The sequence below is a fragment of the Arvicanthis niloticus genome, chromosome 3 (genome assembly GCF_011762505.2).
Source record: "Arvicanthis niloticus isolate mArvNil1 chromosome 3, mArvNil1.pat.X, whole genome shotgun sequence".
In the NCBI taxonomy this organism is placed as follows: Eukaryota; Metazoa; Chordata; class Mammalia; order Rodentia; family Muridae; genus Arvicanthis; species Arvicanthis niloticus.
Window position 1 is genome coordinate 92,935,525 of NC_047660.1, and position 14,829 is coordinate 92,950,353.

At 41.1% G+C, this 14,829-nt stretch overlaps 1 protein-coding gene across 2 annotated transcripts; it reads left to right on the top strand.

Annotated features, from left to right (window-relative positions):
• Positions 1-5,818: 5,818 nt before the first annotated feature.
• LOC117705677 (uncharacterized) lies at positions 5,819-12,312 on the top strand. Of its 2 annotated transcripts, XM_076931522.1 has the most exons (5): positions 5,819-6,535; positions 7,473-7,604; positions 8,297-8,483; positions 10,243-10,324; positions 10,725-12,312. In XM_076931522.1, exons 1-5 carry the CDS (start codon positions 6,129-6,131, stop codon positions 10,901-10,903), a joined length of 987 nt encoding a protein of 328 aa, XP_076787637.1. In that variant the 5' UTR covers positions 5,819-6,128; the 3' UTR covers positions 10,904-12,312. The 2 variants fall into 2 exon arrangements, with proteins under 2 accessions (XP_076787637.1, XP_034354255.2); XM_034498364.3 differs by lacking the exon at positions 10,243-10,324 and having other exon boundaries at positions 10,725-10,863.
• The last annotated feature ends 2,517 nt before the right edge of the window (positions 12,313-14,829 follow it).

A 14,829-nucleotide genomic window follows, 5' to 3' on the forward strand; every position in this document is an offset into this window, starting at 1 on the left:
TCAAACGATATGTTGACAATCAATTTTAGTTTTTCTTGTGACTTCTGGAGATCAAAAACTGATCACCAGCTAGGTTGCAAGCACCTTCACTTGCTGACACATCCCACCAGTGCATTTTTTTTTTTTTTTACTGTTTTGAGGCAAAGGTTATATAGCCCAGGCTGCCTTGGAAGACAGGGAGATATCTTACTGAGCCTAAAATTAAAGACACCCATTACTACTTCAAATTTGGTTGTGGCCATGAAGTGTAGAGCCTAGGCATATCCAATAAGCACCTCAGTTTCTGCATCAAAAAGCACTCCATCAAACACACTGTGTACCTCACAAAGGCTGTAGGACATAAACCCTAGGCCAGCCTTGGTGACTCTCAGGCAGAGGTGCATGACACTGCAGCCTTCTACTCACCTCCATTAACTGTTTGTTGTTGATTTACTCCAAAGGACTTCAAGGTGGATGAAAAGACTTTCAGTCACTTGAAAATCTGACTTTATATCAGGTTATGTGTCCTTTTTGTTGTAGGGATCTTAGTGGAGATGCAGAATGATGGGTTGCTGTATTGTGTGTTTCAAGAATGCAAACTGAACAGCAATTATACTCTTCTTATTAAATTTGGTTTATAAAAAACACACAAGTGCATGGATGCATAAATTCAGACATAAACACACATACATGCACATACACACATGCATACACACACCTCAGAAACCATAAGTGATCAGAAAGCAATGAGGAATTCATCATGCAAGGGGAGCATTGAATTTTGGCTATACAATGAAAATGTTCCAAGTGAGACCCTGCACTCTGTCAGTCATCCTTTCTGGTGACAATGACTAGGAAGTACATTTCTTGTTCAGACTCGGTTGATATGATTGGAGTAATTTTTCTCTTGTAGCCTGAAATCTCTCATAGCAATCCTCAGCTTGTGAAAACCCTTTCCAATATCCCCAGTGTGATGGTTTGTGTATGCTATTCTTAGGGAATTGTGCTGTTACAAGGTGTGGCCCTGATGGAGTAGGTGTGTCATTGTGGTTGTGGGCTTTAAGACCCTCCTCTTAGGACTCTGGGCCAGAAGGCTGAAGATTTGATGCTCGAACATTCGGTAGTATAGGGGCTTCTCAGGTGTTCATTGGTCTTTATAAATTGGCTAAGTTTTAGAAGCTACGTTTAGTGCTTCCCATAACTTCAGTTAACTCAGTCATTCCGGATTTCTGACGGGGTTGAAGACCCATAGTCTCATAGCCAATCCTGGCTATTTACTTTGAGAGAAAAGATCTGAGTAGATAGTTTTCAGCTGACATTCATTCTAAAGCCAAAAAAAAAAAAAAAAAAAAAAAAAAGCCAGGATCAAAAGTAAGTGTTTTAATTAGAAGAGATGACAGAGGTTCTGGTTAGTCAACAAAATGATGGACTGGGTATTAGGACTATCTTGTACCTCACCGGTACAATTAGGAATAAGTATGCTCTAATTGTATTTTGAGAGAAAAGTTTTACTTTAACAGGAAGAGTGATATGTAGGAGAAGCTAAGTGGGAAGGAGTATTGAGAGGAAGATATGGAGTAAGGAGAGAAGATTAAGAAGAGAAGAAGCTAGGTGATGAGAGAGAGAAAGAGAGAGGGGGCATGGAGGCAGATGTTCACAGGTCTCCACCAGTCAAAGATAGTTTTTATATCTAGGTAGGGTATTGGGTTACACTTCTGACTGAGCATTACCAAACTTATAAATCCTTTGATTAACATTTTAAAAAAATTGTATAAAAGCAAAAAGGAAAGGGGGGGCATGGGACAGGGGTTTTCTAGGGAATCATATATCATATAAATCATATAAAGGAATCATATATGGAATTCACTTGTGAATCATGTGACAGTACAACTGGACAACAACAACGAACATGACCTTCAGGGAGAATGACCTGAGCTTTCAACCAGAGTTGTACCTGCAGCTGATGAGGTTCGTACATGAGCCTCCGATAGCCAAAATATCAATGTGATAGACAAATTCAACTTCTCAGATTAATCAACACTTGCTGAATCTTGGTGGAAAACAGAACCTAAAAACACTACAAATTATTTACCCTGCAGCCATGAATCCCACTGGAGAGAATAATGACAGATAGTATGTGGTTAATCTGAACCACAAGGTTGTCTGCAAATGGTATAAGCTGGGGGGTGATGTGGTGCTTTAACAAAGTGTATAAGAGAGGAGGTTATGCTCTCTTTCAAGATGGGTGCTCCTAAACTTATAGAGCATGAGTGACTGTGGACTCTTTAGATACTTGCTGTCCATTGTGTGTGGCATGGAGGATGTGTCCAGGATATGAAGTGCATCACCCACAATTAAGTTAAACCCAGTGTCACAGACAGAACTTAGGATTCCTGCTCCACTCTTAAAACGCCTTTGATAAATGATGACATATTAGAGTTTCAGAGGGATCATCTGAAAAGTATAATTGTAAATCTTTCTGTGAAATAGCATTTCAGAGAATTCTACTGCTGCAACAGTTTAACTGCAATTATTCATTTCTCAATGTTATAGGTCTGGACCAGGTCATTATTAGACATAGGTGTGTGGGGATAGTAAGAACTGCTATCATACTTCAAGCTGAGAACCTAAGAAACTTCACTATTCACAACTAACATAAAAAGTGCCTACTTGGGAATGAACAAAGCTGTAATTCATTAGGCTCAACAGCCATTTCACAGCCAAGGAAGCAATAATGGTATTGCTTCCAAGTCAGTGCTGGTGTGTGCAGAGTGTGTCAGAAAAACAGGAGGGGAGCTACGGGTATCCAGGAGAAACCACCAAGAACACTTAGGATGCTAGAAATTATATTCTATGTTCTATTGTGTATATTCTATGTTATAAAATTACTGGTGTACATCAAGAAGATGTTCATCTTCTTAGGAGTAGAAATATTTGAGCAGAGGTAAAGTGAGTGTCCAGAAAGGCAGGGCAAGTGTGTTTCTACACAGAGGTGTGTGGGATAGCCCTCTTGCTGAGCTTGCAGCAGGCAGTGCTTCAGACAAAGCAGAAGCACATCCATAGCTGCTCAGCATTCAGGAGAATAAGTTCTAGAGTAAAAATTTATACTAGCTTTGATCTGCCATGTGATAATCTCTAAAGGAGATGTGTCAACTAAAGGTAAAGGTCTTTGAGCAAAAGCCTGTAATACGTTTCATCCTTAGCCTTGGGAAGGCTTAAACTAAAAAGCTCCTAAAGAGACATAGCAACCGATGTCTCTATAGCCTATTACATCTGAAACTGCCTTTATACCCTGCCTTCAATTCTGGCCACATGGTTTAGTTCAGTGCTGCTAAACTGTAGCAAGGGAATACAGCTCAACTTGATTGTTTTTTTTGTTTGTTTGTTTGTTTGTTTGCTTGTTAGTTTGATTTAGGTTTGAGTTTTGTTTTCTTTGAGGTTTAGGCTTTGTGTTTCATTGGTTTGAGGTATTGATGTTTTGGGGTTTTTTTGTTCTGGTCATATCTTGGTATTTTGCTGGGGCTATATGCACTGGCTATACTGATCTAGCTGATTAGACATTCCTTTAAGCCCCTATTAAGAGAAATGGCTGCATTTTTGTGAACTAAAAAAAGTCAGTTTCCAAGTCTTCACTCTCTGACAGCTCTTGTCACCAGGTGTGTTGTCACACTCCTGTATCCCCAGAATTCACAGACAGAGATGGATCTCTATGATCTCCAGGCACCATGGGCTACATTGTGAATTCCCTGCCAGCCAGTTCTACACAGTACTTTTTAGGGGCATGAATGTCATGGTCTACTCTGTGGATACCCACTTAATGGTGAAAAATGTACCCATACTGTATCCTTTAGGTCATATATGTAGATACCCCTAAAATATAGTGCACACATTCACATGTTCCTGAAATAGTCATGCAGACCAAATTAATGAGAGTCACAACTGTATTCCTCTAAAGCCTCTTAGGAAACGAGTATTCATTCTGGGTGTATACAAAAAAACCAGGAAATTCAGAGCTATCTGCCTCTCATTTCCATGAAATACAGCCTCAGGGATAACAGCAAAGTTGAAATAATGACTTCCCAGATAAAGACTTCCGAAATATCTATGTTGAGAATTCCCAGATATGTTGAGACATGGCTTTATTTTTAGTTAATATTAGTGTGTTGACACATTTGAAGCTTTTGAGGTGTTGCTTGATTTTGGAGAGTTGTTTGTTTTCTTTTGTTTAAATGTATCTTTCCCTGCTGGATGTCTGTGCAACAAATGCATGCAATTCCTCCAGAGCCCAGAAGATGACATGGCCTTCCACGTAGAACCAGAGTAATAGGATTGTTAACTGCCCTCTAGGTCTTCTTGTGGATGGACAAACCCACTTAATGGAAGAGCCTTCTCTCCAGTCCCTACATTTGATATTTGTCCTTCCAGACTTGTGTGGTTTTTAATTGAAAGAGATTACCCCAAACCAAAGATAGAAGACCTTTAGGTACAGGTGCATGAATATGGCATGCTAGTTTTCTTAGGTTACCAGGCACCCATGCAGTACTCTTGTGGGTCCAAGATTATACCCTAGAATCACATATTGTCAGGTTTAGAGGAGGTCTGTCACCTCTCATCAAGGATAACCATGCAGATTAGGCATGAAATGCCTAATGATGAAGTGGCAAATTGAGAAGGTGCTCTTGAGGGCAGAGGTGGAGGAAGGAATCACCATTTAAAGTCAGCTGGCCAGTGTTGGGGTGAAGCTTCAGACAATCCTGCCAGGATGGAGCCTGGAGCAGAAGTCACATGCCTCTAGTGGAGGACATATCTGTACAGAGCTAGCAAGGGAGAGCGAGTGATGGTTGATGTTGATCTTTAACCACATTACATTTCAGAGTGTACTGAGGAAGTATTTCTTCCAGGAGATGCTTCAGTCTTATGAAGTTCTGCTGGAACAGATCTGATTTCTGAGACTAACAGTGAGTCTGAAACTTAATGTGTGAAGGAAACAATCCCCTGCCTACCCAAACTAAACATTAAGAAAATATTATCCATGTCTTATACAACTAATGGTATATGAGAAAGATATTGGCCTCTGGGAAATAGGGAAAACACGGAACAGAGAACTGTATGGCACATGAATTGACTCAGGTGGTTATATTTATTATTGAGAACAATTTCCCACATCCATAGTCCCCAGAGATTTAGGTGCTAACAAAAATCTCTTAGCCATGTCAGGGTCCTAAACAACTCTCCGGATCCAAAGAAATTTACTTATCATGAAGCAGAGAGAAATCTTTAACTTTGAATGGAGAAGTTGCCAAAGGGTATTCCCTGGGTCACATGAGATGTTCCAGGAAAGGACACCCCAGAAATTGGACAATTTGGGGACACCTAGTTAGCAGATAGGGTATGTGAGTTCCCAGTGACATCATCTGGAATGCCTTCCTTGGACAATCTCTTGTATCTAGGAAAGAAGTAGAATCTTCTGTGATGTCACCTGTGTTGTAGTGACAACAACTGCCTGTGAGATATTTCCTCAGTGCCTTTTGGTTGCACAAACAGGCATGTTTTCCAGGCTGCTTAGGCTATTTCGGAAAGAGAATGGTGATCAAGGAGAGACCACTCCCAGTAAGAAAGAAGCTGGCCTCCTGTCTTGTAAAAAAGGAAGACTGAAATCATTCTGGGGAAGGCACAGTGAGTCCTGGGTAGAATTGGGGAACTTTCTGGAAGAAATAGGCTTGAGCTGGGCCTTCCAGCAGTATACCTTATAAGCTGGAGCCTTGGAATTTTTCAATGGCAGAACAAGAGTCAAGAATTTCTGATTATTAGTTTGACAGAGAGCCGGGTACTGACAAGCCTGCAGCTACTTTTCTGGGAGCTATTTAATTTCATTTTGAGTGCCAAAGAATGTCAGGAGGAGGCACTATGAGATTAAAAATGTGTCCATTCATGGTAGGAGTTGAAGCCCTTCATCCTCTAGATGACTGCAGGTTAAAGGAGTCTCTGAGGACAAGAACAGAGAAGGATGCTACCCTGGTCATATGTGGGGTCTTAGATGCTTTGTGTTTTAACACACATGATTAGACCTTGATGTTGCTAAGCAATATGAGCTCCAGGATTTACCTGCATCACATCTGATAGGAGCTGACAATGATCCCTAAATCTTCATGTCTGAGGCAGCTTATGGATTTCAGTGCAAGGGGCCCTGTAGTAGGGAGTGTGGCATATGTATGATGAGGAAGGTTGGGAAGAGGGATATAGCTGAGCAGAACAGCTCAAAGATAGCTTTTCTGCTCCTTCTGAGATTCACCCTATCTCTGGCTTTTCCTCTTCTTCAACCTTCTTTTGGGGTCTCAGAATGTCCTCTCGTGCCTCTGAGCCATCACAAATTCCTAAGTGTTTATCTATCTCCAGACTCTGCTAGGCAAACATCATCCCAGAATTCCACCATCAATAACCAGAAGCAGATGACAAAATTGGAAGAACTGAAATTGAAGATCAAGAAGATGAGCTTTGAGGAGGAAGAAATTAGTGAAATGCTGAACCTGTACAATTATGATGATTTGAACTACAGGTAGTAATTATGCTCAGTCCCCTGTTGACAGTATTGTGCCCTCTCTATTGACCCAAGATTTCCTCTCATCAAAGGAGTGTGTCATCTCTAATCATGCATGTTAGAAAGCCCTGACAGGTGTTGAGTAGTAGGATACTTGACCTTGAGGTGCTTGGAGTCAGATTGGTTCTGTCCACAACTGGAAGGACCTGGTCGGACTTGTTGTCTCTCAGTGTGTGAATGAAATGCCTTCAGGTCATCACTGCTTTCCTCTGAGATTGGTCCTTATACTCTGAGACTATGGCACCTCACTGGATTTAGATGGCATTCTAATTGTGTTTGTGGGTGGGTTGGTGTGTATGTGTGTGAACGTAGTTGTGTGTGTGTGCTGTTCCGGATCCGAGGTTCTGGGATTTGATGGGGTTTGAGGATTTGTCTGATGCACAGTTTGCAGGTCAGTATAGTGTTGAGTCCATAGAGGCCCAAATTGATCCACAGGGTACTTTGCTCCTTCTGTTTGCACTGGTGTCACAAAGGAATCTCCTGGGGGAGGAAGTGTTATTAAGACTTTCCCTGGAAATACTATTCTTGTCCTCTGAGAATTCATGTTACAATAGGAACCAAGGATTGAGATGCCTGCCTTAAAAATAAAAAAAAAAATATCATCAGAGATATCTGTTGGGCCCAAGCTTGTGGCAGAGACTTGGAGAAACTTCTCACAGAACTAGTGTATTCCTTCAGGCTCACACAGGATGCTCTGGAAGATCTGCTCCCTCCATTTGGTCCCCTGCCTCTGCTGTCCTGTGCCCAGGATTATAAGTTTAATTAGAACCAATAGAATCCAGTTCCAAAGAGCAAGGATGTGCCATATATTATTGGTTGGGGTAGTCTAGGATACATCCATTTTGCACATGATCCTTAGAGAAATATTTGCTCCTTGGTCCATGCCCTCATACAGGATGAACATCGAATTCAATATCATGAAAAGAAACCATGAAAAGACCATTATGAATATCCAGAAAATTACTGAGTCAATAACTGATGCCATGGAGAGATACAAGGAGGTCATAGAAGAAAACTATGCCTACAGGTGAGTGACTGACACAGCTGAGACCCCAGCACTAGGCAGGGAATGCTTCTGTCCTTCTAGGACTTTGAACAAATGTCAGGGCTCTGGTTCTATACTATCTGTTTCTTAACAGGAACCCTGCCTTGAGGCAAGGGGCATGGATTTGTAAGTCTTGGACTCAGGTGTCCTAAGTCTGAAGAGTGTATAAGTGTATAAGTTTGTAAGACCTTTCAATCTTTATTCTTCCAAATTCAAGATCCTCCACATAGAAAACATTTCAACCTTGATGGGAATATCAAAAACACTGAACCTCTAGGGCTCTGACAAGAGATTTAAAAATCTGGGATCCATGACAAAAATGGAAAGAGTGTATTCCTGTTGGGTCTTTTCTCCTCTCTCAGAGAGGAATTGCCCTCTATCTGGTGATGGTTTTCTAGTACCAGGGACAGATAAGCACCCATGAGGAACATTTCCTCTTCCTTGATGGACATAAACCCTCCTGCTATCAGGCTTTACATGAGTACTTTCAGTCTGGTGGAATGTGGCTGGTCTCTGGATGTGACCTGCCTCTAACTGGTGCTGATAGGTATACTGGAGACTCTAGTCTGTCTAGGCTGTCTAGGGACCAGGGCACTTGCAGGGATGATGGGACTGGGAGGAGTGTTAGGCCAATGAAAGCTGGCTGGGAATAACCATTTTTTTTTGTGGTTCAGCACCAGGCACTGCCAACTCCTTAGAGAATGTTCTCAACTGAAATACAATATCAGGGTATTGCTGCAAAACGTGAACAGGAATCTGCTGGTAGAGCAGAGTGAACCACAAGTGTCCTATGGAGAAGATAAGAGCTTCTGTGAGGAGGCCAACAAGAACATCTATGTCCCAAGTGCCAAGCATCAGCAGGTAGGATGAGGCATCAGAGGCAGATTGGCCTCATGTCTAACCAGAAACATAGACAAACCAGTGTCAGTGTCCACAAAGTTATCTAGGTATGGGTGTTTGTATATACAACGGCTTGTGTGTGTGTGTGTGTGTGTGTGTGTGTGTGTGTTGTTAATGTGTGTCTCTCTGTGTGTATGTGTGACTTTCTTCTGACATACACCTGTATGTGTCTCGAGATGCCAAGTTTAATGAGTAAAGTATGCTGAGATATCAGTTTGCTTCCACGAAATAACAAATACATCAGTCCAATTATTCTGCATCTAAACCTAGCTCCCAAGATAAACGGGACACAAAAAACTCTTGTAAAGTCACATTTTCAAATGATTACGGGCAAAACTGTTGGTTCTCATTGAAGTCCTTTGGAGCAAATCAAAGGAATATGGTGCATGGGTGTAAGGGGGAGGTTGCTGTATAAAACCCATGTGTTTATGTCCCTTTTCTGCTCTTGGTGAATTGTCAAAGCCCACTGGAATGTCAGGTGGCTCACTGTGCCTTCTCAGCCTTCCAGGTTGTTTTCCTCATTTTCTACTACCATTTACTTTCAAGCTACCTCTGCTCAGTAAAAGTTTGCCTTGGAGTTTGTCTTGGATTTTATTCCTTGAGAGATTGAGTTGCTTGGAGCTGCATCTGCATCCAGCAGAAGTCCCAGAGCTGTGGTGCAAGAACAGGGATATTTCAGGAGCCTTTTGAGGGTCATGATACTCTAAAGCACTCAGCCTATGTTATCTGTGTAGCATTCTGCAACTGCTGTTATTCAAAATCGCTTTCTCTGAGTTAAAATCAGCCTCAGTGGGGGTTGGGAGTCATGAGGACCTTTAGACAGGTCTAGTAGTGTAAAATCTGGTAGGTCTGTGAGAAGCCATGTTAAGAAAGTGGAAATTAAATCCCATTTGACCCAGCAAATCAGAACAAGTAGTAGATGTACACAGAGCAACTAGGGCACATCAGGGTTGCAGTGGTCTGCACAGCAGCCCTGAAGGAGAAACTCTCCAGATGTCCATCAGCTAAAGAGTGAAAATGTACCATTTGGTGCAGCCCTTCCATGGACCATTGCTCCAGTGTGAGATAATCCAAACAAGCATTTGACATTTCAACTAGTCAGCCTTATCTTACTGAAACTGTCCCTGACACAGTCACATGATGGGGAGAAATTGGTACATTTCTATCCTAGTTATGGGGATTTCTTATTATTCTGGGCTCATAGCTTTGGACACCAGGTCAGTCAGGCTATGGCAAAGGAAGCTCCTATGGGAAGAGGCTGTTGACTTAGAGACAAGGCTGACACAGTGAACAAGAAGCTACTCTACCACCGACATGTGACACAAGCCAGCTCTACACAGCCTTGGGAACTTGCTGAGCCAGGTTAGATAATAGGCCAAGAAGCCTGATTCCAAGTTCAGTTTAAGAGAGGAAAGCACATCCCTGCCTGACCCGCCATATGCTATGCCACTATGCACCTATCCCATTCAAGATTTGATGTTTTATACCTGGAATATATACTGAGCAATTTTTATATTAGCAATAACTGAAAAACTAAACTGGTTACTGCTATATACCATGGTCATATTGTGTGAACAGAAATATTTTGTATGTTTGAGATTATGCCCTACAATAGCCATAGACATACAAGGGTATATTCTGTTTCTTCATGACCATCACCTTATAGTTCAGTGCCTATCCTTGGGAACATTTGCCTTTAACACACTCTTGCTGATTATAGGACCAGGGCAGTGCCCATGGAGTTCATGTGAGATGGTTTCTCTGGGTATTTCCAGATAAAGGGATTGACAAGTGGAACCCAGGTGGTTCTAGCACTGAAGAAATAATCATAGCCTTCACTTAAATTATTGGCAGGCTCTCCATAAGGTTTCTACAGGGTTTCCTAGGTAGCTCTCATCTCTCTTGAACTCAGATTCAGACATTGCTACAATGTTCTCATTACTTAATATAATATACCTGGATTATTGGGAAAATATGGTGGGTTTTTTTAACTCCAGTACAGTGTGTAGTTCACAGTTCAGTTTCTAGCAGTTTTTAAAAGCTGAGAAAGCAATCCAAGCACAGGTGCTCTATGACACTTGGGGACCAGGGAATGGCCTCAGCTGATGGGTCATGCTGGATTGTCCAGCTGAATAGAGCTGGTGTGGGAGGGATAGCTGAATTGACAAATCCTTACCAGGCCTTTGGCCCTTCCTTCCATAGTTCTGAATGCTCCTGCAGAAACTCATGGCACAGACCAGGACAAGATCTTCCACCAAGAGAACTGCTGTGTGAGGTGCACTGAGTGTGTGCAGCCAATGCACCACTATGGCATCTCATCCCTAATCACCATGGCAATAGATGGCTGCAGTCTCTTCTTCATCTTGCTTTCCTTGGTGTGAATAGGCCTTAATTTCATCTGGCCACTAGCCCAGCAAGAGTGCACATTTGGAGGAATTCAGAGAAGAGCTGAGGCACATCAAGAGCTGCTGGGCATCCAGGAAGAGTCTGAGACTGTACAGTTTTTCTTGTCCTGAGGGGTCATCAAGAATAACTTCATGAATATCAGTTAACAAACTTGCAGACTTTGAGCCAAAAACTGTAACATGTCTTATGCTCAGTCTTGGGAGGACATATTCTTCAAACACACACTGCAAAAAAAGGAGACCTGCTTACATTTCTCTTGAAAATATGATTTCCATCAGTAACTGCTTTTCTACTATGTTGCCAAGGCCAGCAACAGGCTGTAAGTCTTTGCTGCAGAAGGAGCAGCCAGGGAATGCTGCTTCCCACAGTTCTGGAGTTTGGATTTTGTTTGTTTTTCTAACTTTGTTTATTTGGTTTTCCTTTGAAGTTTTGTTATTGATTTGTTGTTGTTTTGTTCTTGTAATTGATTTACTATTTTGATAAGGCTATACACTGTACATACTGACTGCTTGGTTTCAGTCACTTTTGAGAATTCTTATGTATTCTTATGAATGAAAGTGTGATCTTTAACTCTTCACTCATAAGAACCTTCCTTATTCAGGTGTGGTGTCACCATGTTGAAATTCCACAGCTATCAGACAGAGATGGATCTCTAAATTCTCATGGGGCTTGGGCTTCTTAATTAATTTGTGCTCTGGTGTGTCAGGTCAGTCAACAGGGTCTAGCAAGAGAGAGGGTATGGATGGACAGGCAAGAGTCACAAAGAATGGAGAGAAGACAGAGAATCTGATCAAGTCCCATTTATTGAGAAGAAATCCTGGGTATTTATACACTTTACCACATGCCTTGAAGCCAGGGACAAGCAGGGGATCACAGCTGAAGGTGCTTTACCAAGTTTGCCTTACAACTGGGGACACTAAACAGGAAAACAAGGTATGTGAGAAAAACAAGATGTTTATCAGAGTGTGCTCAGCTGTTGTAGGCTGTTTGCAAAACAAGTTTATTGTCAGGCTCTAAGGCTTGAGATGGCTGCAAAGAAGATAGCTGCTTTCTGCTAGGAGAAGGCTCCCAACAACTTCCAGCCAGACTGAGCTACAAAGGTGCTGGGACCCCACTCCTAGCAGAAAGCAGCTATCCTCTTTGCAGCCCTCTGGGGCCATATATTTGTAGGTTGATCCTTGTCTACCCTGACTACAGACTTGTTTTTCTAGCATGATATTCTTGAGAGCAGCCACAACTGCTGAACACATTCTGAGAATCATGTTGTTTTTCTGACATAGCCTGGACTTGTTGTTTAGTGTCCCCAGCTGCTAGGCACTAGTCATTAATTGTCTCCAGCTGCACTCCCCTGCTTGTGCTTATATATCCATGCTTGTGTTTCAATAAAAGAGACTTGATCAGAAAACTGTCTTGTCTCCATTTATTGCCCCGGATCCCCACTGTCTCCCTTGCAGACCCCATTAAATGACCCTCAGGCCTGGTCACCTGGCATCCAATATGGGGAAGGGAGAACAAGAAACTTTTTGAGGGACATTACTACAAGAAGGGTTTTCTACCAAAAATTCAAATGTGAAACAAAGATGGTCTCTGGGAAAACCTGCTGCATTGACACTGGTAAGTCATGGCATGAAAATGGGGCAAGAAATAAGTCAGCATGAACTATATGTGGAACAGATGAGAAACTCTTTAAAGACACAAGGAGTAAAGTTGAAAATTCAGCATTGGTTGTCATTTTTAATTGCATTATAGACTTATGTCCCTGGTTTCCTCAAGAAGGAACCATTGCAGAGAAAAGACGGCATAGAGTTGGAAATGTACTTAAAGAAATTTACAGGCCATTTGGGCCTGAAAATGTCCTAGTTACTGCCTTTTCATAGTTGAGCTTGATAAATGAAATGATCTCAACAAATTGTCTGTTGATAGAGGCGGTCATTGAACGGGGTGATAAAAATTTAAAGGCAGTCAAAAGAAAGAAAAGGTTGATTTTTCTAAGGAAGATATAGATTTAATTTCTCTAGAGAGCAACCTCCCAAAGGTCATCCAGTAGGCCCCAAAATTTAGATCAGACTTTAGCGATAGAAAATCCGAGGGGGAAGAAATCCAAACCAAATAGAGTCCCTCGGCCCAAAGAGAAATGACTCAGCCATTCTAAAGAAAAAGATAGAACACATATCCCCAAAATTAAAATCCAAAATAAGACCAAAGGATGATGACTATTTGTCTGAGTCAGACTCTGGTAACTTGAACTCAGGTGCTGAGTTACCTTCCAAAGTCGTCTTATTCTTTGTGCCTGCTTTGGCTCGCCATGTCTTTTGTGTTTCCACAGGAACTTTAAAATTATTTTCTAATTCTATGAATAAATATTGTCACCTCATTGATATATCCTTTTTATAGATTACTTTTCATAGAATGATTATTTTCACAATATTAATCTTAACAGTCCCTGGTCATGGGAGATCTTTCTATGTTCTAGTGTCTTCTTCAGTTTCTTCAGTGTTTTAATGTTCATTTAAGATGTCTTTTATGTCCTTGGTTAGGTGCACTCCAAAATATTCTCTTTTTTAGGCTGTTGTGAATGGAATTGTTTCCTTGATTCTTTTTTTCTCAGTATATTTATCATTGTTAAATATGCTGGCTCGTTTATGGTTAACTTGACACATACTAGAATCAGTTGGGAAGAGAGACCCTCAATTGAAAAATGCCTCCATAAAAGTGTCCTATAGGCAACTTTATTAGACTGTTTCCTGAATAATTATCGATATGGGTGCATCCAGCCCACTGTGTGTGTTGCCAACCCTAGGAATTGTTCTGAGTTGTAAAAGAAAGTAGGCTTCATGAGAAGTAAGACAGTAGGCAATATTTCTCCACAGCTTCTGCTTCAGTTTCTGCTTCCACGTTTCTGCCTATGTTTAGAACATAGTCTTCATAGAGACTTCCAGGCAAATGAGTGTTGTTTCAGAAGCAGAACATAAACATAACAAGTGGATCATAACAGCACATGATACAGAACCATGGTTTCAAGTTGAACATCACTCCAAAGTGATCAGAACAAGTGCTCACAACAATATGTGGTCATAATTATCTTGAGAAGAAATAAAGGCATTTTTGCCATTCTGAAAGAGGTAGTACAGAGCCACTTGAGCTACAGTTATTGATAAGGTATAGGCCAATCCTTGAAAAATGTATTTAATCATAAACAGCAATGAACATAATTTTTCTTTAGTGTAAGACAGTTTTCAAGCCTAAGATGGAGGCAGGCTGGTTTATCAATATTATTTAAATGGCTATTTCTTTTCTAGGAGAGATTTGAAAGGGTGTGAATTCAGATACAAGGAGAGGGAGAGAGGATCTTAGAAGAGTTGGTGGAGAGGAAAGCACTCAGAATGTGTTGTATAAAAAAATTCAATAAATGAAATCTAGAAAAGAAAGAAAAAACTGGCTGCATTATTTTTTCAATTTGAAATTTTGAGTGAACCTAAATTCAAAAATAAAAGATGAATTAACATGGCAGACAAAATTCCAAGAATGCATGAAATGATCTGTACTGACCACATTTAATGAGGTTTACAGTGAGAATTAGAAGTAATATGTAGAGCAAATAGATGTAGAAAAGTGTGTGAGAAAATGTAAGATTAAGACAAAGTGGTCATTATTAAAGAAATGAGTGCAGTTAAGAAACCTAACAGCAAAACACTGAAAATCTGGAGTGGTGGGTAACACACTGCATCCGCAACATTAAAATCAGAGGACATTTGTTAGTGGTTTGCTTTTTGTCCAGTCATGTAGATATATGGGAAGGAGCCCTGGTTTGGAGAGTTGGCAAAAAGGACTTTACTTGTTGAGCCAGCAAACCACCTGATCACCTCAGTCATGGAACTGAAGAAGCTCTGTACCTATACTG